Consider the following 24,642-nt stretch of genomic DNA (forward strand, 5'->3'; position numbering starts at 1 on the left):
GTGAGGGCAACTGAGGCTTAAGTTGAGAAGGCAGATGCCCAGAAGTGAATAACATTCAAAGCCAATCAATTCCTAAGTTACAAAGTAAGGAGAGGAGAAAAGCAATATTAACGTACAGTACAGCTTCAGTGTCTAAGAAGGATGAGACCTTACAAATTGGTTGGGGAAGAGAGCATAGAAGTGGTTACAGACAGACAAAAGTAATGGGAGTGACTCGGGAGCACTGTGATGGGTGCAATCTGATAAACCTAAGCTCCATGTACTCCAACACAAAACAATAAAACTTTCTTATATCTTAAAAAATAGCCCCCAGAAGCTCAGAGACACCAGGTTCCACAGAGTGAGCCAGAGGCCTGCAAGGTGTCACTCAGCCCGCAGTCTCCCACAGGGGGGTGATCATGTCTGTGTACAATGTGTGTGGGTCTGTCCGTGGGGTGTGTCTGCGTGTCTCTCAGGTGGGAGTGTGTGGGGGGAGGTGTGTGTATCTGTGAGGTGTGTGATGGTGTGTGTCTGAGGTGTGCAAGTGTGTGTCTCTGTGACTGTGTATGAAAGGTGTGTGTTTCTGAGTGTCTGTGTGTGCGGTGTGTGACTATGTATGTCTGAGGGGAATGTGCTTCTCTGTGTGTGTCTCTGAATGTGATGTATGTTAGGGTGTGCACGTCTGTGTGAGTGTCTGTGAGGTGTGTGAGTGTGTGTCTGTGTATATTTCTGTGTGAGGTGTGCAGAAGTGCTTCTCTGTGTGTCTCTGTGAGTGTGTGTGTGTGTGTGTGCACGTGCATGTGGGCATACATATGGGGCACTTTCCCACAACACTCTCAAATACTCCTGCAACAAAGACTGCTTGGTCGCATGGCCCCATGGCCCAGCACCACAGAGCATCACGCAACTGCCCACTGTCTGGGGTGGGGAGTTCATATTTGCAGACACTCCTGAAAGCTGCAGCCCCGAGAGTGAAGGGTGGGCTGAACTGAGTGGGGAAGCCCAGGCCTCAGCCCAGGGTGGGGGTGCCCAGCAAGGGTACCCTCCATCTTGCCCCTCCCTGTTGGGAGCCCTGCCTCCGCCCCCACCCCCTGAAACCCCTGTACGGATCCCGGGTATGCAGTGTTTCTGACTCTTCACTGAGGGATGCGATTTCCTCAGCACTGCACACGGCTCAGCAAGCGTTTCCACAGCAGGAACTGACTTGGGGGAGAGGAAACCTCACGGGCACCTCAAGTGCCCTCCAGACCCTTCACGACGCCCCCCCCCACACACACACACAGGGGAAGCACACAGAGGACTTAGAAGGGGTCTCCCAAGCGGGATGCATGAGGCCCAGGAGCCCTCCCAGAGGTCCACAGCTCAAGTGGTCCCCGTCTGATGCAAGGGCCGGAGGACTGACAGTGTCAGGCGCTGCAGGTTCTGGGTGCTGAGGATCACCTGGCTCCGGGTGGAGCTTGGTACCTCCAGCACCATGCCCAGTGCTGGGGGACCACGGGGTGCCAGGGGTCGAACCCCTGGAAATGTGCTTCTTTGTGTGCATCTCTGAGCATGATGTGTGTTCGTGTGTGCACGTCTGTGTGAGTATGTGTCTGTGAGGTGTGTGAGTGTGTGTGTGTGTGTGCGAGTGTGTGTCTGTGTGTATTTTTGTGTGAGTGAGGCACGCAGTTGTGCAGAAGGCTGGTTTCCTGCAAGGCGAACGCGTTGACTCCCCATACACGCTCTCTGGCCCCCTCCAGACAGAGGCCCAGCGCCGGAGAGGCCTCCTGGCTGCTCTGCTCTGCTGGGGGCTCCAGCTTGGGCCCGAAGCTCCCTGACGGCTGCGTGAATCTAGTTCCTGCCTCAAGCATCACGGATGTACCGGGTTTTGTGCTCCTAGCAAAGTCGAGGCCAGGCACCTTCTCAGACGTGTCCTTGAGCAAACAGACGGGCGCATTGCTGCTGTGCCAACACCGAGCACAACAACTGGTCTCAGAGCTCGTGAGTCCGAAGATGCGTTTCCAGACGAGCCGTACCAAGGCGTTCAGCCAAGCATAGGGGAGCGTTCCCCGGCGGTCGATTTGTCTTCTTCATGCTCAGGCTTCTTCATTTCTGTCTTGCTGTTTTCTGTCCTCCTTTCTTTAGTGGGCTGGAGTGATAGCACAGCGGGTAGGGCGTTTGACTTGCACTTGGCCGACCTGGGTCGCCCAGGTTCGATTCCTCCGCCCCTCTTGGAGAGCCTGGCAAGCTACCGAGAGTATCCCGCCCGCACGGCAGAGCCTGGCAAGCTACTCGGGCTCTGTATTCGATATGCCAAAAACAGTAACAACAAGACTCAAGATGGGGATGTTACTGGGCCCGCTTGAGCAAATCGATGAACAACGGGAGGACAGTGCTACAGTGCTTCTTTACGGGAGAGTATTTCCTAAGTTTCCAAGTAGCTTCTTGGCCCTGGCCCCCGTTCCTGCCATAGGGAATGAGGAAAACCCAGGGGTCCACACGTGACTCCGTGATCTGTGCACTGCTTGTACTTCCCATGGGAAGGCACAGGGCCCATCCCTGGCACCGTGCAAACACACACACATGCACACTCACAGTCACACACAGATACACACAACCACACACAGATACACACACACACACACACACACTTCCTCTGTATTGATCAATGACAAAGATCCACCTATAGTCACAATCTACCCACCTGCACCACCAATAGCCAAGGTAACACAGACTGGGTCTATGGCCTTGAGCCTTGCTTTGATTTCCTGGGGAAGCCTGAAGCTCCCACCTCCACACCCCTGCCCGCTGCAAAGACAGAGATGTGCAATACCCTCCTCTTCCTCCTCTCTGTGCCCCAGGGGTTTACCTGGTCCCTCTGCCCAGCCCTTACCAGTCTAACTCACGCTCCCCCCAAAAGCTCCCCCAGTGTCCCAGAAGCTGGGCTCTGGACTGGATATGTCGCTGTGTACCCCATCAGTGAGTCAGATTACACCATGCAGGGACCCGTACGGCTCGGGCCCACCACACCGGGAGCTCTGGGGGCCGGAAATGGCCTCTTCTTGTTCACCACAGCACAGTCTTGCAAAAAGCTGTACTGAAGAGTGGCCCCCCGCCCTCCCCAGGCCCCTCCCAGCCCCTTCCCTCTTTCCTCCTCTTCCCTGAATCTCAAGTTCCAACTAAACACAAAACAAAACAAAACTCTCAAGCACAAAGGATCCCCAGCACGGAGCTGGGTACTTTCTGCCACTGAACTCTTCACCGCCACCTTCAAGCCCACAAGTGACTGATCACAGCTGTCCCTGGTTTGAGCAACTCTCCCACTTTACGGACTTGGAGCTTGAGGCCCAGCAAGGTCCAGGAATCTGGCTAAGGCCACAAGAGAGGAGGAGGCCCATGCCAGAGTCGCCCTGTGCCCAGAGCGGTACCCTCTTCTCTTGTCCCCTCCCAGGAACTGGTGGGTGGGGGCAGACCTGGCAGCAACCACAGCGACAGGCTTGGAGGATGTGAGAAACTGGGGGCCAGGCCCAGGAAGACCTTTGTCAGTGTTGATGTGACATAAATCCCCAAGGCCCAGCAAAGCCAGCTGGTCCCCTGAGCCCTGGACGGGAGGGAAGGCGGGGTGGGGGAGGGGGGTCACACAAGGAGGCAGAGCAGAGAAAACACGAACTTACCTCACTCTTTAGAGAGGGCTATTTCTTTATTTTTTTCCTCTTTTTTTTTTTTTTTTTTTTTGCTTTTTGGGTCATACCCGGTGATGCTCAAGCGGGCCCAGTAACGTCTCCATTTTGAGACTTGTTGTTACTGTGTTTGGCATATCGAATACGTCATGGGGTGCTTGCCAGGCTTTGCCATGCAGACGAGATACTCTCGGTAGCTTGCCGGGCTCTCTGAGAGGGACGAAGGAATCGAACTTGGGTTGGCCATGTTGGCCGCTTGCAAGGCAAGTGCCCTACCCACTGTGCTATCGCTCCAGTCCAGAGGGCTATTTCTTGACGATTTTAGAAGAAAAATGGCTCCCATGCCATGGGTTCTGTTTGGGCCCTGAGCATGGGACTTATGCCTGAGAGATGGGTGTCCCCACGGGCTGGGGCTTCAGGGGCTGCGCTGGGCTCCTGCGCCCACCTGTTCCTGGGAGAGACTAGCCTAGGTTGTTTGAACCTCCTGGGAATTGGTTTTCTCATCTGCAAAATGGGTGTGCTTCAGTGCGCCTCACGCAAACTCCTGCTACCGCGTCCCACTGCAATAGGACATTGGGTGCAAATGTCTACAGCTTCCCAAGGCGCTCTGAGGAGCTTCTGGAGTGAAACTGGAGCGTGGACACGTGGACTGGCACGGCCGTCCAGACACAGACCGTCAGGATGCCTGTCTTGTCCCTTCATTATCTTTACAGCTCGACTGACCAACGCAGGGATTCCCCACCCTATCGGGGTGAGTCTGGTGATGGAAGAGACCCCGATTTGGCTTGCTGGACTCAGGACGGGGTGGAAGAGGCCAACCCCTAGGCCACAGAAACAACTTAGAGAGATCTTCAGAGACACTCAGCCGTATTCACAGAGACCAAACACAGGCTCAGAGAGGGTAAGAGACCCACCGAGGTCACACAGCAAGAGGATCTGGAAGAAGCTCTGAAGATCCCGGGAACTGTCTGCAGCCCGAAGTTCTCCTGGGGGCCAGGCCTGGACTCTCGACACCCTTCCAGGAGCTCAGGCCCCAGCGCTGTTGGGAAAGTTCCCACCTTGGGCCCTATTTCCATTTCTTGATCTTGGGCTGAGTTGACACGAAGGGAGGAAGCGCCATGCTCACTTAGGGGTCCCCCCCTCTGCTCCCCAGTGAAGGCCCAGGCCCTGCTCAATTCCAGGTGGCCCAGAGAGGGAGAAGGGCATTGTTTTAAGGAAAACCTTTAAAATCACATTTCCAAATCTCTGCGGTCGCCTCTCCCAGCCCATAAACTTCCTGCCCCATCATCATTGTTCCCACCCGCCTTTGGAGAGAGTGAACGTTTCCTGGGATTCAATTCCTCTCATAATAGTTGGAAGGAAACAAAGTAGCGGGCTGTAAACATTCCGCTACATTGTATGAAAAAGATCGACCCTGGGGGAGATGGCATGAGCGCCCCTTCCCCCCCCCTTCCTCGGCAGTCTGTCTCTGCTGGCCCCCATGCCCGTGTCCCCAAGTCTTTTTTTTTTTTAATTTTTATTAGTGAAACACCATGAGGTACAGTTGTAGACTTACAATTTATTTTTCTTTTTTGGGTCACACCCAGCTATGCACAGGGGTTACTCCTGGCTCATGCACTCAGGAATTACTCCTGGCGGTGCTCAGGGGACTATATGGGATGCTGGGAATCGAACCCGGGTCAGCCGCGTGCAAGGCAAATGCCCTACCCACTGTTCTATCACTCCAGCCCTAGACTTACAAACTTTTGTGCTTGGGTTTCAGTTATACAATGATCCAGTACCCATCCCTCCACCAGTGCCCATTCTCCATCATTAACATTTTTTAAAAATTTTTGTTAGCGAAACACCATGAGGTACAGTTGTAGACTTACAAATTTTTGTGCTTGGGTTTCAACTATACAATGATCAAACACCCATCCCTCCACCAGTGCCCATTTCCCACCACCACGGGTCCCAGTATCCCTCCCACACCCCGTCCCCAAGTCTTTAAACATCTCACAGTCAGGAATCTAGAGTCTTCAGTGAAATATTTTCAGCCCCCAGAATTGCAAACTGCAGAGGAGCGGGGGGAGCAAGTTCTCACTTCTGACCACTTTCTTCAATGAAAACCAGGAGAAAGCCTGGCCCGTCTGAGCAGTCTCCGCTGGTGTGGGACCGCTCATTAGCTCTGTCTGACACACACTCCATCCTTCCCCTATACATAGGATATCGTTGTTTTTTTTTTATTATTCCTCTCTTCCCTTCCTCCTTGCATTTTTTTCTCCAGCTGCAAAATGATATTCCATTTCATCAGATTTCAACAAAAAAAATCTATGGTCTTGAAGCCGTTTTCCTTTAAGGGCCTGCCTATTTATTCAGACTTCATGCCTTGTGTTCCGATAACACAACCGTAATTATTTTTAAAGTGTGATGTGCGTGGCTTTGATAGGAAATGCTTGCAACAGGCCTTTTTCTCTTCGGTGGTGTGTAATCCTCGCGGTAATCGCTGCCGCTCCCTCTCTGCGCCCCAGCCGGCGGAACACAATTTCATTTTAATATGAATCGCGAGCTCCTCACCCAGGTTTTAATTAAAGCAGTAAAAGCCACGGCATCTTTGCCCTTTACGAGGAGCACAGAGGCCAGAGTGCCTGGGTCTAGAATCTTCCATTTCAACCAGGGAGGGAGACGAGGGGTGGGGGTGGGGGGGACGCCTGTCTCCCGATACATTTTCTGGGAAGTAATTTAGTGACAAAACAAGTCCCCCACTGCTCTGTCCCACTGTGCAGCCCCGGTGGCATCTGTAAAATGGGCTCGCGCCGCTTTTAAACATTTTAAAACGTCTCAGAGGACGTTTGCATGAAACGAGACCAATCCCGGGGTGTGGTACCCTCAGCATCATTATATACGGCAGGGAAAAAAGCCCACAGGCCAGCTTCTCTCCCTGCTATCCTCACTGCTCACGGAGAGAAACTGAGGCTCCGGCAACCAGCAGCTCCGGAAAGGGGATTAAGCTGAACCCAACCCACTACTTCCCCAGGGGATTCTTACACTGCCCCCTGCTGGAGGATCCTGTGCCTGCAAGGTCACGAGGGCAACCAGCAACTTGGTCCTCTGGCTTCAGGGTCAGACCCCGCCCTGATCTACTTGAGGTCTTTGCTTGCTGCAATGGTAAGCAAAGCAGCCCCTGGTAGCCCTGGGGTGGGATGGTGGGACGGTGCCACATGCCCACCGCAGTGCTGGGTACCAAGCAAGAATCCGCCTCACTCCAGGTGCTGGTGCACCTGCGGCGAGTATGAGGTGTGAGGTGAGTATGAGCTATGCAGGGCGACCATGAAATCTGCACCTTCGGGATGTGACAATTGCCCCCTGGTACACGTCCTGGGGATCCATCAAGGAAGGGACACAGACGGCGCCGTGGGGGAAGGGGCAGGTCCCATGGGGCGCTGCTTAGCACTTAGCCCCAAAGTCCTTAGGGAGGAACACCCTCCCCACCCACCCCCCTCCCAGCCCCGTCCAGCCATAATGTGGCCCTTGCTGAGCTCCCGCTCTTGCCAAGAGCCACAAAACCGCCCCCTACTGGGGATGGAGCAATAGCACAGTGGGGAGGGCGTTTGCCTTGCACGTGGCCAACCCAGGTTCGATTCCCAGCATCCCATATGGTCGGTCCCCTGGGCACTGCCAGGAGTAATTCCTGAGTGTACGAGCCAGTGTGCATCGTGGGGTGTGACCCCCCCCAAAAAGCAAAATATATATATATATCAACCCCTACTTCCACAGCCTCACGCTTGTTTGGGGGCCATATTCATCACTGCTCAGGGCTTTCTCCTGGCTCTGTGCTCAGAAATCATTCCTGTCAGTGCTAGCGGGGAGCATATGGATTGCCAGGAATCAAACTTGGGTCAGTTGCATGCAAGCGAAGCACTTCTACCTTCTGTAGTATTGTTATTGTTTGTATCAATACTTTAAAAAAATTCCAAAATGATTTGAAATCAGAACCGCCTAATTATTATTTTTGGAGGGGTTATTACATACTTTAAAAAATTATTTTATTTATTAGGTTTTGGGTCACATCCAGCAATGCTCAGGGCTTACTCCTGGCGCTGTGCTCATGAATCATGCCTGGTAGGGCTCAGGTTACCAAATAGGATGCTGGGGATTGAACCTGGGTCAGCTGCATGCAAGACAAGTGCCTTGCCCACTGTTCTATCTCTTCAGCGCCAGTTGTTAAATTTTTATCTTTAATTTTAGAAAATGTTGTGTTACACAGTAATCATTTTATTCCTTGAGTACCAACTTCCTCCACAGAAAGGGGGCTTTGACACCCTCCTCCCTGTGTGGCGTCCATGGCCTGCTGTCCACCCCACCCCCACCTACTCAACTCCCAGCCCCGGAGGCCACCGACTCCTGAGGCTGGCTCTGTTGGGGTCCCTCCCCTCTTCAGCCCATGCTTCCACTTACTGCCCCCTCCCTCCCTCCCTCCCAAGCATCACTGGGGGCTCTTCAGCCTGGCTCTCACCCTGATGTGGGGCCCTTGGGGGCCATCTCTCAGGAACTTCTCCCCTGAGTCAGACTCCTCCTCCCCACACACACCCAGAGCCCCTCCATGGCCCTGGCTGTCCTCCAGGAACTAGTCCCTTTCCTCAGGGGACTCTCTGCACCCAGGTCTCCCCACTTTTCTCCAGACCCAGCTCAGAGCCCTGGGCCCTGCACACCAGGTGCTCTCGCAGGCAAAAGAGCTGTCACTCACCCACCAGCCTCCAAACCCGGCACCAAGAGCTGCACCCAGACCTACCCTCCTGGTCCTGACTCCCTCCCAGCAGGCCACCTGCCACCAAACGCCACCCCCCATCCTCCTGGGAAGACAGAGCAGGCAGGCACAGACCCCCACTGCCCCGTCGCCTGTTTCCAAAGCCAGCCCTTCTCTTCTGGGTCCCGCACACTGGTGGCACCCCACCTCAGCCCCACTGCCAGCTGCCCTGATACCAGCGAGTCTGTCTCCTCCAAGCAGGTGGTGGGGTCTCCTTAAAACCACGAGCACCTTCCCACTCTCACCCCAAAGAGCCCTTCCCAAGCATCTGAACTGTGTTTGTTCTTGTAGACATTTGAATCCGTTTTCAGATGCTACAAGAAATGTCTGTGGCTTAAATGCCTGAATATACAATGATAAAGGGCCCTATACACCTGTCTAGTTTCTCCCTCCCTCCCTCCCTCCCTCCCTCCCTCTCTCTCTCTCTCTCTCTCACACACACACACACACTAAAAGCTTCTGTGAATAGCTTCTGCAGATCCATCAGTGTTACTTTACTCAATCCAAGCACACCAAAACGTACATTTTCCCTGCCTTTTTGCACAAGTGCTAACATTCTGTACTTACTGTTCTCCACTGCTATTTTTTCCGTGAGTAATGCATCTAACGAACGTCTATGTCCCTTCCATTTCCTCTGTTTACAGCCACAGAGTATTCCATTTGATAGATGCACGTAACTTCTTTAACTAGTCTTGTATTATTGCATAGTGGGGTTGTTTCCAATCTTTTGCCATTACAAATCATACCAACAGGAATAATCTCATATGTCATTCCCCTACTTTTTTTTGGTGGGGGAGGGGTTTGATTCACATCAGACTGTGCTCGAATTTACTCCTAATTCTGTGCTCAGGGGACTGTAAACAGTGCCAGGGATCAAGCCAGAGTCAGCCACATGCAAGGCAAGTGCCTTAATGCCTGTGTTACCTCTCTGGACCCTCGAACTATCAGTTCTTTTCTTTTTTTTTTTATAACAATATCGTGATTTAGCAAGTGGTTCATAACACAGTTGTTTCAGGCATTCAATGTCCCAACACCAGTCCCACCCCCAGTGTGACCTTCCCTCTACCAATGTCCCCAGTTTCCCACCCACCACCGACCCGGCCCCCTTCCCTGGCACAAATTTACTTTCCATTGTTTGTCAGAAGACAAAGGCAAATGAAGCTATAAAAACATAGATCAATAGGGGTCAGAGTGATAATATAGCAGGTAGGGCATTTTCTTTGCATGCAGCCAAACCAGGTTCAATTCATATCATGTTGCCCAAGCACCACCAGGAGTGATCCATGAGCACTGCACCAGGAGTAACCTTGAGCACTGTTTGGATGTGCCTCCATCCCCTCCCAAAAAAACCCCCAAAGATCAATAAAAGTCAATTTGTGATCATTATTATATCTTACAATGATGTTACTAAAGTCGTGGATTTACAACGTTGGTCCTTGTTGAACCTTCTGTAGTGTTGTTTTTGCTCAATGAGTTTGGGGGGCTTCTACGCAACTTGCCCATTAGACTTGCTGAGATCCTACTGGTCTGCAGTACCATGAAATTTGAAGGGGACACACAGCCACACATGCAGCCGAGCGGTTCCAGAACTATGGAGCTGGGATGGTCTGGTGGCCCGGCAGCTTGGTGAGAGTCTGTCATGGAGCTGGGCCATTTCTGCGTTGGAGGGTGTTGGGTGTGGCCACAGGAAGGGAACCCGCCCAGCCCATCCTGAGAAGGCCCCAGAGTTCCCGGCCTGGGCCAGTCAGTAGAAGATTCTACAGCCTCATGCTTTCTGAACTGTAATTTTTTTTTGAGGAGGGGGCACACCTGGTGATGCTCAGGGGTTACTCCTGGCTCTGCACTCAGGACTCACTCCTGGTGGTATTCAAAGGACCATATGGGATGCAAGGGATAGAACTGGATCGGTTGCATGCAAGGCAAAGACCCTACCAGCTATGCTATCACTCCAGCCCCTAAACTATAATTTTGTTCTTTTGGGAAGTCACATCCAGTGATGCCCAGGGGTTACTCCTGACTCTGCACTCAGGAATTACTCCTGGCGGTGCTTGGGATGCTGGGAATATGGGATGCTGGGGACAGAACCCTGGTCAGCCGCATGCAAGGCAAATGCCCTACCTGCTGTACTATCACTCCAACCCTGAACTATAATTTCTTACGTGTGTAACTGTATCCAGGATATTTTTCAAAGGAGGAATTTCTGGGGGAAAGATCAATTCATTTGTGTTTTTGACAGATATTGCCATTTTTCACAACCTCCTTCCCACTCTGCGTGGGGACTCTGACAGCTTTCCGTCCCTCAGCCATGGATAAAAGTTCAGCTTGCCTTCGTGGAGCCTTGTCAGAACTTGAGATTTTTGCTCATTTGATAGGCAAAAAGTGTTGTTCTAATTTGTGTCTCTTATAAACTATTTTTTTTGCCCTTTTGGGTCACAGTCGGCGATGCTCAGGGGTCATTCCTGGCTCTGCACTCAGGAATCACCCCTGGCGGTGCCAAGGGGACCATATGGGATGCTGGGAATCGAACCCTGGTTGGCCAAGTGCAAGGCAAACGCCCTACCCGCTGTGCTATTGCTCCAGTCCACTCTTAAAAACTATTTTAAAGCACCATTTCCTCTATCTCAGACCTATCCCTGCAAATAAATGGCTCATATCACTTGTCCATTTTCCGAACAAGGCTTTTGGAATTGGTTTCGGGGGACTCTTGATATTAGGGTAATCAGACCTTCAGACCTTCATCTATCAGCAGTCGGAACTATGCTTGCCCAATTTCTTTTTTTTTTCTTTCTGAGTCATCCCCAGCAATGCACAGGGGTTACTCCTGGCTCTACACTCTGGAGTTACCCCTGGTGGTGCTCAGGGGACCCTATGGGATGCTGGGAATTGAACCTGGGTCGGCCACATGCAAGGCAAACGCCCTCCCCGCTGTGCTATTGCTCCAGCCCCGCTTGCCCAATTTCTCATTGTCTTTTGACTCTGTAAGTTTGGACCTTACGAAAGTTGTTTTTCATCTCTTTTCTCAAAGACTCTGAGTCACACAAATGTCTTTCCCAATCCAGAGCGGGTGCTTTGAATGGCTCGGTGGTTTCCTTGAGGGCATGCAATTCTCTGATTTATTTCAAAATGACTTTCTAGGAACCAAATTGATCTTTGAGAAAAGAAGCTTCAGGGGCTTTAGGGGCACAGCGGGGAGGGTGTTTGCCTTGCACTCGGCCGACCTGGGTTCGATTCCCAGCATCCCATATGGTCCCCCGAGCACCGCCAGAAGTGATTCCTGAGTGCATGAGCCAGGAGTAACCCCTGTGCATCACCACATGTGACCCCCCCACACCAAAAAAAGAGAAAAAAGAAAAAAGAAAAGAAAAGGAGCTTTGACTACAAAGCCCCCTCCACCCCTGGAGACTCCTGCGCTCCTAACTTCTCCCACCCACGATTTCCAGCATCACTGACTCCTTCCTCAACTCACACTTTGCCATCGAGCCTTCTTCCTCTTGCTTCTCTCTGCGCGACTTCACCCATCCAGGTTTGGGTACCCCGGACTGAAGCTACTTCCTGCATGAGTCGCAGAGTCTGATGGCCCACTACCCAGCAGGGCACCGCCACCTCCTGTGTGGCTGCCTGAGCGAGTCTAACCCTGTCCTTTTCCTACACCTGGCCTTCTCCAACTCACAGCAGAACCCAGCAGGTGAGGCCATCAGCTCATGCTAGAAGCCAGGTTAACCCCCCGCCCCACTCCGCCACACACACACACACACACACACACACACACACACATCTTTTCCTCTGTCATTTTTCTCACCGTCAGAGTCCAGCATCCTCCAGACCTCCCCACTGTATTTCCCAAACCCATCTCAGGTCCCTCTGCCTCAGTCACAATCTATGACAATATCATCCTGCTCCTAGCCTTATGTCACCCCCCACCACACACACACACACACACACACCCGCTTGTTTTCCCCACAACCACTCTCACCACTGAGAGTTTTGGAAACTACAGACTGTACACACATTACACATACAAATAAGTTCTTTCAATAATAATTCTCAGGGAAAAAGTTAAATCTTGAGGGTTTTTTAGGGGGGGAGGAGAGTAAGGCTCACACCCAGCAGTGCCCGGCACCAAGGGTCAGGGTGCCCAAGGACTGGGGCACCATATGTAGTTCCGGGAATCAACCCCAGGTCAGCTACACGCCAGGCAAGTGCCCTACCCACAAAGTGTGAACTCTTTTTTTTTCACATTTTATTTTATTATTTTTTATTTTTTGGGTCACACCCGGCTATGCTCAGGGGTTACTACTGGCTCTGCATTCCTGGTGGTACTTGGGGGACCATTTGGGATGCTGGGAATCGAACCCAGGTCGGCTGCCTGCAAGGCAAACACCCTCCCTGCTGTGCTATTGCCCCAGCCCCCAAGTGTGAACTCTTCAACATTAGCGGCCTTTCGAGTCACCAGTGTGGGGATTCTACCAGTGCTGGGAAGGCCATGCCAAGACAACCCAGAGGAAAGAAACGGGTGGAAATGGCCCGGGGATTCCCAACTGCGGAAACAGCTCACAGGGGCGCTGAGTTGTCAATGAGCACGAGAAGGAACGGAGATTCCCCTGGTGCGTGTGAAACATTCTTGACAATAACACAAACAATGGAAAGCCGCCTTGTCTCCAGCCCTGGTTCTCCCCACTGTCTCCCTCAGAGCCAGCTGAGACGGGGGTTCCTGCAAGGGAGACTGAGAAGGGAAGGGTGGGGAACAACAGTCCCGGGAGGAGCTGAGCAAGGAGGAGGGTCTCGACGGATGCTCCACCAGACTCAAGAACTGCACCCCTGAGGCTGGAGTGATAGTACAGCAGGTAGGGTGTTTGCCTTGCACATGGCTGACGCAGGTTCGATCCCCAGCATCCTATATGGTCCCCAGCATCGCCAGGAGTAATTCCTGAGTGCATGAGCCAGGAGTAACCCCTGAGCACTGCTGGGTGTGACTCAAAAAGAAAAAAAAAAGAACTGCATCCCCTGAAACAGGGGACCTGCCATCTCTGACCACCCCTCCACCTGTGCCGGGTTCCCGGTTCCCCATGCTCCCGAGAAGGGCCAGTGGTGACCAGTTAGAAGCCGACACTGACATCTAGGTAAGAGGTCCACCGGCAGGAGAAAGGTACTCTGGGAGATGCACTGACAAGTTCACCTTCCTGTACCCCAACCTCTTAGGAGGTGGGCAGCAAAGGGCCTCAGAGAATCCTCTCACTGGATGTGAGTCCAGATCAACTAGGTCCCAAGCCTGATCCCTTCCTCATCAGCCTCCTCCAGGAAGAGGCCACATAACCAGGTAACGCCTGGCCAGGGTCTGCACTCATACGTACATGCTCACACATACATATATGCATGCATACACATCCATACACATACTCCTACACACACACACACACACACACACACACACACAGAGCAGGCCCAGCAGGGACAGGGAGCTGGGTGACAGCTTAAGCAGCCATGTGGGTCTCATGCAAAGTTTTGCACAAACCAGACAGTGGAGCATGGATTTGCAAAAGGAGTATCGCACCCCAAAAAGAGACGGGTTTAAGAGTTTGACCAAAGGGGCCCGGCTGGCGAACACGGTATCCTGGAAGAGCCTCAGTCTTGGCTCCAGTTTCTAAATAAAGAGGTGGGGTTCCAGGAGATGCATTACAGCTGAGAGGGGGCTTGGCCCCGATGGGGAGATGCAGAAGTCACCGTCTTTCAGAAACGCTTTCACCCCCCATGCAGAGCGTTGTGTTATTGGTGCCCAACAAATAAACTAGAACAGGCAAACCTCATGGCTCTCTACAGTCTCACAGAAAACGTTTTCTATGCCCTTTAGGCTGTTTATTCTTGGGCAGTACAATAGTACAGTTGATGAGGTTACACCCCATGAAGGCGCATGTGTGTCTGTGTGTGTGTGTGTGTGTGTGCGCGCGCGTGCGCACACACATATCCATATGGCTGCCTTCCAGTTAGTCCAGTGGAAAGACTGGAGGAAACATACAGAGCTTTCACTATTAGGAAATAGAGGCGAGGAGTGAAGCCCACTGAGCCACGGAAGCCACGGACCCCAGAGAAGTGTGTTATCCTTCAGCAATACTGCATGAACTGCATCCCACAGGGGCCGCACGATCATTTGTCAGGTCACAGAACACAGTTCCTCTCATGCCAGGAAGCCTCTGTCCCCATCCCGAGAATCTGCCCCAGCCCTGCCACTTGTCACTGGGACTCAGATGTGCTATAAGTAGTCACGAGCCAGTTCTGAGCCTCGAGAAATCTTGGGGCTTTAGCGCTCGCTGAACGGCGAGCCCCTCTCCCTCCACTTGAACAAGGTCCCCGTGAGCCTGGGGGAGGGCAAGAGGCAACTCAACTTCCCCCATGCCTCAGAGCCTTTCAGCCATCGGCACAACCTCAAGAAGAGCCGCCCATCTGAACGCACCAGATGGCCACCCAGGTGACCATCAACCAGACCTCGGTGTGGCGGGGGCACCCAGGAACTCAGCATCGGAACCAGTAACTCAGTCAACTCAGCGAACTCTGAGGGTGCCTTCTTTTCCTTCCTTCATTTCTCTTTTTTCTTGTCTTGGGGACACACCCAACTGGGCTCGGGGCTTACTCCCAGCTCTGTGCTCAGGGATCACTCCTGGAGGGGCTTAAGGGATTGTGTGTGGTGTTGGGATTACACCTGGCTGGCTGTGTGCAAGGTAAATGCCTTAAGCCCTGAGTTATCGCCCCAGCCCTCTTGATGCCTTCTTTATACAGCTCGGATTTGGGGAGATTCTGACCATGAGACCCTCGGGGAGTAAGCCTTTTCCACTACAGGGGGGAACCAAAGTTTGAGGAGGAGCCCCGTTCCTTCTCTGGCTGAGCCCACAAATACCGAAGTGCTCCAAGGGCCTCCCCACTCAACTGGACTTAGAGGCCAAAGGGATAGCACAGAGGTTAAGGCACATGCCTTGCATGGAGCTGACCTGGGTTCAGTATTTGGTATCCCACATGGTGCCCAAAGACCCTCCAGGAGTGATCCTTATATGCAGAGCCGGAAGGAAGACTTGAGCACCCCTGGGTGTGGCTCCCCAGAACAAAATCAATAAAATAAACTGGGTGGAAGGAGGGCACCGACCATCTCTGAGGGCCACCATGAGGATGCCCGGGGACTGTCCCTGAGGAAAGTGGCCACCCTGTCACAGGCTAAGCTTGCTGTCTCCCCTCCTCGCCGAGAGACTATGCACCCCAGCCTGGAGAGATCAGAAGGGGCATCCCCCGAGTCTACCTTCCCCGTGAAAGCCCTGCACCCTCACACCCTCTGCATTTAAGTGGGCACACAGCTCATCTGGAGGTGGGCCCAGAATAGGGGGAGGGCAGGTGGAGTAGTGGGACAGGCAGCGGGAATCTGGGGGTTTAGTCTCCAATGACCACATTTCTGGGGTCACATGCCAGGTCACAGCTGATTGGACAACTTCAGCTGGCTCTTACCCAACATGCATCCCAGGAGCTGGGGTGAGCCCACTGGGCTGCAGGCTGGCACCCTGAGAGCTGGTCAAGGTAGCTCTGCAAGAGGCATGGCCAACGCTTGGGATGGGAGATGCAGGCTGAAAGTAGACTATAGACCGAACATGAAATACCTCTACTACAAACCACAACACCCAAAAGGAGAGAGAGAGAACAAAAGGGAATGCTCTGCCACAGAGGTGGGGTAGGGTGTAGGGGACAGGGTGGGGGTGATGGGGGGGATGCTGGGACCATTGGTGGTGGAAAATGGGCACTGGTGGAGGGATGGGTACTTGATCATTGTATGACTGAAACGCAAGCACGAAAGTTTGTAAGTCTGTAACTGTACCTCACAGTGATTCAATAATAACAAATTTTTTAAAAATTAAAAATAGGGGCTGGAGCAATAGCACAGCGGGTAGGGCGTTTGCCTTGCACTTGGCTGACCTGGGTTCGATTCCAGGCATCCCATATGGTCCCCCAAGCACCACCAGGAGTGATTCCTGAGTGCAAAGCCAGGAGTAACCCCTGAGCATCGCCGGGTGTGACCCAAAAAGCAAATAAATAAATAAATAAAATTTATAAAAAAGAGCATGGTCGGGGCTGGAGTGATAGCAAGCAAAGCGGGTAGGGCGTTTGCCTTGCACGCGGCCGACTCGGGTTCAATTCCCAGCATCCCATATGGTTCCCTGAGCACCGCCAGGAGTAATTCCTGAGTGCAGAGCCAGGAGTAACCCCTGTGCATTGCCAAGTGTGACCCAAAAAGCAAAAAAAAAAAAGAGCATGGTCAGGAAGGGTATGGTATGACCCCTCAAGAGCACCCTCGGCTGAGCATGGCACCTCCGGGATGAGAACGCCCCCCCCGCCAACCAACTAGAGCGCCACAGTCCTGACTCCCTCCTCTATGTCTGCACAGAAGACACGTCCGTATTTTGAGCCACAGATTCTGGTTCCCCAGCTGGAAAGTGTGGGTGCTGCCACCCCACTGGGACTGCAGCGGAAGAGGGTCAGTTCCGGGGATGGTCCTCAGTATGATCCCAAGTCTCCTGGTCTGCCACCAGCACCTTCTGCAACTGCCACCCTACAGGCTCGGCTGGCACTGCCCTCCAGGGCCCTACTGCTTGTGGCAGCCCCTGTCTGCAGCCAGAACAGGACCCTCCCCGGAACCCCAGAACACCCTGCCTCTGTCCCCCGGGCTGCTGGTGAGAGTCGGGGCTGTGTGGGTCTAGGAATGTGGACCATGTCTCTGACGTTTACCAACGTTCACTGATAATTCAGCAAGGAGTTTCAACTAATGTCCATTCTGCAAGTGGACAGGAGTGGGCCGGGCCCCGCCCCGGAGCCCCAGGCCAGAGCGCACTCGGGGAGGACGGGCACCCACCTGGCTGGTTGCTAGGAGCTCCGGGCTTCCGTCACTCATCCCCACGGAGGCACCGTCACCATCAAACTGAAACAAAGAGAGAAGCGGCTCTGAGCAAAAGGTCCTCAGGACAGCCCCGGCAAGAGGCCAGAAGAGGCCAAGAGGACTGGCTGCAGGTGCGGCAAAGGACCCGGGGGCCACGGGACAAAGGTCCAAGCTTGAAGGCCCAGGGCCCACTTCAGCAGGGCAGCCCTAGGGCAGGGGCAACAAAGCATGCTTATGCCATTGCAGGTGGCCTCTGCAGGTACTGAGCTCCCCATGCCAGGGAGTATGCAAGCACCTCCCTGGGCCAGCATGACATCAGGCTCTCAGCGAGAGCTGGAACTACAGCTCGAGAGAGGCCGAGCTCGCCAGGGCTCCAGAACGATGCCAACTGGCCCCGAGTCTACCCTCCAGGGCTGAGCATCCTAGTGGCCCTATCTCTCAGCGGTCACAGGCAGAGAGGACCAGGCCAGGCTGTGTTCTGAGAAGCCGTCAGGACAGATGCTGGACGCCCTCTCAGAACAGCTGGGGAAGCCCATGCTCGCAACCACCCGGCCCCGCTGGGTCCTGCTCTGTCAGAGGGGGATGACAGTGACCATAGTCCCTTCTCCACATGGTGCCTGGCTGAAGTAGTGGGAACAGGTGACCCCACTCCAGAGTCCTTCCTTTGAGAGAGGCGCCTCCTCCCCCCCCCCCCACATCGGCTCCCTACAGGCCGAGAGCCTAAGGCAAGGATTCCAAAGCACAGCAGGACAGAGAAGGGGACTGAGCAGTGACATGGTCCAGCTGGAGGCCAGCTGGCGCTCGGTCCCTCAGGAGCTCTGGGGCATGACCACACCAAAGTGGGTCCTGGCTGGAATCCAGGGGCGGGTCTTTGCAGCCCACAGAATCGGTCCCTGGCTCTGGGTGACCCTGGGGGAATGTCAGGAGGCAGACCCTTCTAGACCCTTCTGGGCATGGTCAGCCCGTTTGTCCAGGGCTGGTTCTCTAGAGAGGTGCGCCAGCTGTGAGCCTGCAGCAGGCAGTGCTCCAGACAGCTGGGAGAGGGGCACACTGGCCAGCTGCAGGACAGGGTGGGGCACCAAGGCCGCTGGCCATCCTATTTTGATTGCAAAATAGGTGACGGTGCCTCTACTTATTTTTTTTTAATTAGGCTGTACTCACAGAGTGCAAAATTCCCAGCACCCACAAAGCAACACAGTGAAAAATTTCCTTCCCACCTCACTTCCGCCTGCCCACCCCTCACCCCCAGAGCCTTCTACAGTGTTCCAGCCGCCTTGTGCCCTTAAGAGAGCATCTCCGCAACAGGTGTGGGTGAGTCATTTCTATCACACCAAAGCTGGCTTACTACACACACTGTTTTGCACCTTATTTTCCCCTGAGCTACCCATTTTGTATTCTATGGGACCGAGTTCTGGCTTCTGATGCTATGGATTCTGCAGTGTGGATGCGCCATGTCCATTAAGCCGGTGGGGTGCATGGGCAGTTGAGTTGCTTGCAGCCCTTTGCTATTTTCAGTATTTTGTCTTCTCACTATTGTGCTTGGGGGTGAGCTTGTCCACATCATTAGCTGGGGTCACCCCACAGGTCCAATGCATGGTGACTCGACGGGGCCACGTGGCTCTCTTGAGGGTGGTTACACTCCCACCCCACACTCACACAAAGTCTCCTTGCACCTCCTTCAGTGGGCAGCCCTGCTCCACACAAGCACACACTCATGCCTTCTGCCTTGGGGGCTCTGAGCGCCCCAGCACCTTCCCTGCCCTGTGCCTCACTGCACATGGTCTTTGTTGACAGTCCTGGACTATCTAGCACTTACCATCATTCAGTGATTTATTTAGTTCCCAGCTTAGAGTTCACTTCCCTTTCCTAAAGCAGAGGCTCCTGGTGGTGAGGAATTCCCGCCCCACTGCATATCGCCACTTCCCAAGCTTCAAGACTACAGCCTGGCACAGAGCAGAGGTCCCATGATGCTTGTGACTTGGTGGGTGGGCAGGTGAATGTGTGGGTGGATGGTGGGAGGATGGGTGGATGGATGATGGATGGATGGACAGGAGGATGGATGGAAGGATGGACAGAGACGAGTGGATGGGTGGATGGATGGATGGATGGAAGGATGGATGAATGGATGGGTGGACGGACAGACAGATGGATGGATGGATGGGTGGATGGATGGATGGATGGATGGATGATGGATGGATGGATGGATGGATGGATGGATGGATGGAAAGATGGATGGGCAGATGGATGGGTGGATGGACAGATGGATGGATGGATGGATGGATGGATGAGGGGATGGAAGAATGAATAGATGGTTGGATGAAAGGATGGATGGATGGTGGGTGGATGGATGGATGGATGGATAAATGGATGGTTGGATGGGAGGGTGGAAGGATGAGAAGAGGGATGGATGGATGGATAGATGGTTGGATGGGAGGATGGATGGGAGGGTGGATGGATGGATGGATGGATGGGTGGATGAATGGATGGGTGGACGGACAGACAGATGGACGGATGGACGGGTAGATGGATGGATGGATGGATGATGGATGGATGGATGGACGGATGGATGGGCAGATGGATGGGTGGATGGACAGATGGATGGATGGATGAGGGGATGGAAGGATGAATAGATGGTTGGATGGAAGGATGGATGGATGGTGGGTGGATGGATGGATGGATGGACGGATGGATGGGCAGATGGATGGGTGGATGGACAGATGGATGGATGGATGGATGGACAGATGGATGAATGGATGGATGAGAGGATGGAAGGATAAATGGATAGTTGGATGGGAGGGTGGAAGGATGAGAAGAGGGATGGATGGATGGATAGATGGTTGGATGGGAGGATGGATTGGTGGGTGGATGGATGGATGGATGGATGGTTCGATGGATGGATGGATGGATGGTTCGATGGATGGATGGTTCGATGGATGGATGGATGGATGGATGGTTCGATGGATGGATGGATGGATGGATGGATGGACGGACAGATGAACAGACTTACGGACAGAAGATGGATAGATGGGAGGGTGTATGAATGAATGGATGGGTGGGAGGATGGATGAGCAGATGGATGGACTGATGGATGGATAGATGAATGGATGGGTAGATGGATGGATGGTTGATGGATAGATGAAAGGGTGGATGAAAACTAAGCAAAATTTGAGAGGACAAGCAATTGTCTGGATGGTAGGGTTAGAGAACTAGACTTCAGAGTAGAGTCTGTCCTTCCTCGGGCCCCTTTGTGAACCCTGACTCTGAGACCCCCAGGAGTTCTGCTGAGAACCAGGATAGTGCAGGTTCTGCCTCCCCACCCCCAGCACCCATGTGCAGAAGTATTGTGAGAGGCTGGGGTGGGGTCATCCCAGAGAATGGCCCTAGGTGGAGGACAGGAAACTGTAGGCTTAAAAAAAAATTTTGGGTCATACCTGGCAATGCTGAGGGGTTGCTCCTGGCTCTGCACTCAGCAATTAATCCTGCCTGTGCTCAGGAGACTATAAGTAATGCTGGGAATCGAACCTGGGCCCACTGCATGCAGGGCAAACGCCTTACCTGCTGTACTATTGCTCAAGCCTGATTGTGGGCTGTCACGAGTGTGTGCCAAGGAGACAGGTCCAGGGCCCACAGTGGGCTTCCCAGAGGTGCCTTGACAGGAAGTCTGGCTTCTGGCGGGGCAGTCCCCAGGACAGGGACAGCCTTGGACTTGGTGAGCCAGAGGGGCACACGTGTGACCCACCCCCTGGAGTACACTGGGGAAGACCTGACCATTGCACAGCCATGAACAGAGGCCGGAAAGTGGGGCAGGGGAGCTGATTTACTGTAGTGCCATATCCCTGGAGGAGGGGAGGGGTGGAAGGCAGAGCGCAGACCTCAGACTCTCACTTGGTCCCTGTGCCCTCTTCTTTTCTCTTTTTGCTTTTTAGGTCACACCCAGTGATGCACAGGGATTATTCCTGGCTCATGCACTCAGGAATTACTCCTGACGGTGCTCGAGGGACCATATGGGATGCTGGGTATCGAACCTGGGTCGGCCACGTGCAAGGCAAACACCCTATCTGCTGTGCTGTTGCTCCAACCCCCCAGCGCCCTCTTCTTAGGTTCTACAAGGACATGCACTTCAAGGGGAGAAGCCACCCAGCTGCCTTCTCTGCATGCACAGACGAGCTGGGGATCTATCAAGCATAAAGGCTGGTGGTTCTGTGCCCTGGCTGGATGGGAGACGCAGCACAAGGCAGGGGCAACTCATGTTGCTAGGTCATACCTGCACCAACCCACACAAGGGCACACCTCCCCCTCCCTGCCAATCCCCAGGGTACCCACGCAGAGCAGGTCTGGAGGTGGACACACATCCCTGCCTCTGCAGCTGTGGGAACACAACCCACCCACATGCACACGGGGACGCAGGCACGGGCAGAAACGCGCCGAGCCGTCGGGCACTCCAAACCTGCCTGCCACCAGCCCCATCCGCCAAATACCTCCTTTCACATCACACAGCCTTCGAGCTGCTTCAAAAGGTGAAAAGTAAAAGTGTAGAGAGAAGCAGCGACCCAAGAATTTCCCTGAAAGGCCAGGAGAACATCCTCTTACCACGAGCTGGAATAGATTAATTTTCCCCATTTCATATTCTAATTATAATTCCCTTTTCCCCTTGCCATCCTCGGTCCTCATTACAGCTGGAAGATTGTTCTGCAGAAGCCCAGCCTTCATCTTCTCTTCCCAAGAGTTTTGTCATGGAAATGAGTTTTGGAATCTGAAAGAACCCATATTTTTGCAAATATCGCCTGCCTGGGGATAACCCTTTCCTGGCAGCCTCCGGGGACTCTGGTCACAGACATCTCAAGGGCTCTGCCCGCTGCCCGAGGCTCCTTGGCCACAGAGCCTCCTGCATCCTGTTCCAATCCATTCCTTTTTCTCAAAAATTGTTTATGAAAATGTAGCAAGTAGGCAGCCAAGGTGAAAGATAAGAGATTCTTATCCTGACCCGGCTCTGGGCCAACTCAGGCCAGCCCCTTAACAACCCCAAGCCTCAGTTTCCTCATTTTTATTTTTTGCTTTTTGGGTCACACCCGGCAATGCACAGGGGTTCCTCCTGGCTCTGCACTCAGGAATTACCCCTGGCGGTGCTCAGGGGACCATATGGGATGCTGGGAATCAAACCCGGGTTGGCCGCGTGCAAGGCAAATGCCCTACCCGCTGTGCTATTGCTCCAGTCCCAAGTTTCCTCATTTTTATGGTCCAGAGAACCACACACTTATAACAGTGAAAGATAGGAATAGATGGCAGAGAAGTGACCATATATCTCATCACAGCCCAATAGAAACATAATTGAAGTCACAAATGTAAGAGTCAAATTTCTAGCAGTCACAGTTAACCAATTAATATGCATAGGTAAAATTGGTTAAGAGCCATATTTTATTTAATCGAATGACTTGCATATGATTTCAAAATGTAGTCAATAGAAAAATTATGATTGCGATGAATTTATATTATGGGGGAGGAGCCTTTGAAACCGAGTATATGTTTGTTTGCCATATAGTACACCTCAGCTTAGACTAGCTATTATTTCAAGTGCTTATGGTTGCCACAATGAACAGAGCAGGAAATGGCAGGGATGAGTCAGAGGAGTGGGGCATGGTGAGTCGGTAGAAAGGAAGGAAGGGAGGGAGGAGGGAAGGAGAAAGGATGAAAATGAAGAGGAGTCCTTTGAGGAATGAATGGGACAGACGGGTCAGTTAGGTTGTTCAGTAGATAAACTTTTATGCAGCTAATAATAGAAGTTAGGTGGGATGGACGGATGGTTAGTTGGATGAATGGATGGTTAGGTGGATGTTGTATGGGTGGAGAGATGGTTGGATGGATGGTTGGTTGGATGGATGGATGAGCAGATGAATGGGTGGATGAATAGATAAATAAATGGAGGGATGGATGGATGGATGGGTGTATGGGCAGATGAATAGATGGTCGGATGGATAGATGAATACTTAGATGAATGGGAAAATGTGTAATTGAGTTTTATTAGCAGATGGCTGAGATCAGAGGGATACATGGATGGGTGGGTGAGATAGGATAACTGCCTTGAAAATACTGCTGAATCGGAAGGTGTCTGGGGTGGTGGATAATATACACAATGCGTGACTGGGAGGGGCGTGTGTGATGCCTGGACATATGCCTGAATAGGGAGAATGGCTGAATTAGTGTGTTGCATGGGTAAGTAGATTATTACTTCTTTCTCACGGAGGTAACACTTTTCCCTAGATCAGATGGTCCCAAACTTACTTTGGTCCACTGTCCCCTTTCCAGAAAAAAAAATCGCCCGGTGCCCCACTGGAAATCTACCATCTTTAAGCAAACAAACAGAACTTCTCCCCCCCCACCACCACACACACACCCAAATGCATCTCATACCAGGACCAAACACCCCCCTCAACCATGGATCCAGAGGGGTGCCATATCAATCCACTTTGGCAAACACTCCTGGAGTCCCACCCGCCTTCTCAGAGCTGTGACATGTGACACAGCTCCAACACTCGTCTTTAGGCAAACAACTACCAGACTCCAAGGTACAACTTTCCAATGGACATTGCGCCATTTGGTCCACAAACACTTCAAATTCCACACACCCAACACCATATCCATGACACCTCCAAGGCTCTCTGTCCATTGCTCCCCGTGCAGGAAAGAAGATGTCATTTGCAGACAGTCCAAAGTCAGTGCTTTGAACTGGATGCTAAACTCCTCCCTCCCAAATCCCTCTGTTTTTCAACAACCTGCAGAGAAATTTTGGGCTCAGCTCCCCTCCCCCATCCCCCACTCCCCACCCTCACCCAATCCATCTTCCAGTCTGGCTCTTATTGCCATCTTTTGCCAGCGACCACACTGCTCTGATCAAAACCCTGCAGTATTCTGCACCCTGAACACCGCTGTCATGCCCCAGCAGAACCAGTGGGTCCTGGCTCCGAGGTGACCTTCAATGCTGCAGGAAGCTCCTGTGTCCTTGGCTTTGCACATGGTGTCTGAGCTGGGACACCCCCTCCTGCCTTCCCCTATCCTCTGAAACCCAACTCATGCTGGGGTGTTTTCCTCTTCTCTGGCTATGCACTCCAATCTTAATGGTCTTGCTTGTTCTTACAAACCCCCTCCTCTTGGGTCTAACCTCCAGGCTTCCAGCCCAAGTTAGCTTCAGACTTAACTTCTGTGTGCAAAATGACAGAGCTGGCAGCACTGATCCCTGAGCCTGAGTATCGATTCTGCCCCTTTAGTGCTGCCAACTTGCCTTGAATTTGGTGCCTCCCACCCCTTGGCCTCAGTGT

General features: G+C 52.9%; 1 protein-coding gene across 2 annotated transcripts in view; it reads right to left on the minus strand.

Moving 5' to 3' along the window:
* Positions 1–24,642, minus strand: part of TOX2 (TOX high mobility group box family member 2) — a 142,673-nt gene that overhangs the window by 74,024 nt on the left and 44,007 nt on the right. The window contains exon 2 of one of the 2 annotated variants that reach the window (XM_056121737.1): positions 17,306–17,371. The exons of the other annotated variant lie outside the window; for it this stretch is intronic. Within the exon in view, the coding sequence (XP_055977712.1) occupies positions 17,306–17,371 (66 nt within the window). The remainder of the gene's footprint in view (positions 1–17,305; positions 17,372–24,642) is intronic. 2 annotated transcript variants of the gene reach the window in all.

Source organism: Sorex fumeus, unplaced genomic scaffold (assembly GCF_029834395.1).
Source record: "Sorex fumeus unplaced genomic scaffold, SorFum_2.1 ptg000044l, whole genome shotgun sequence".
Lineage (NCBI taxonomy): Eukaryota > Metazoa > Chordata > Mammalia > Eulipotyphla > Soricidae > Sorex > Sorex fumeus.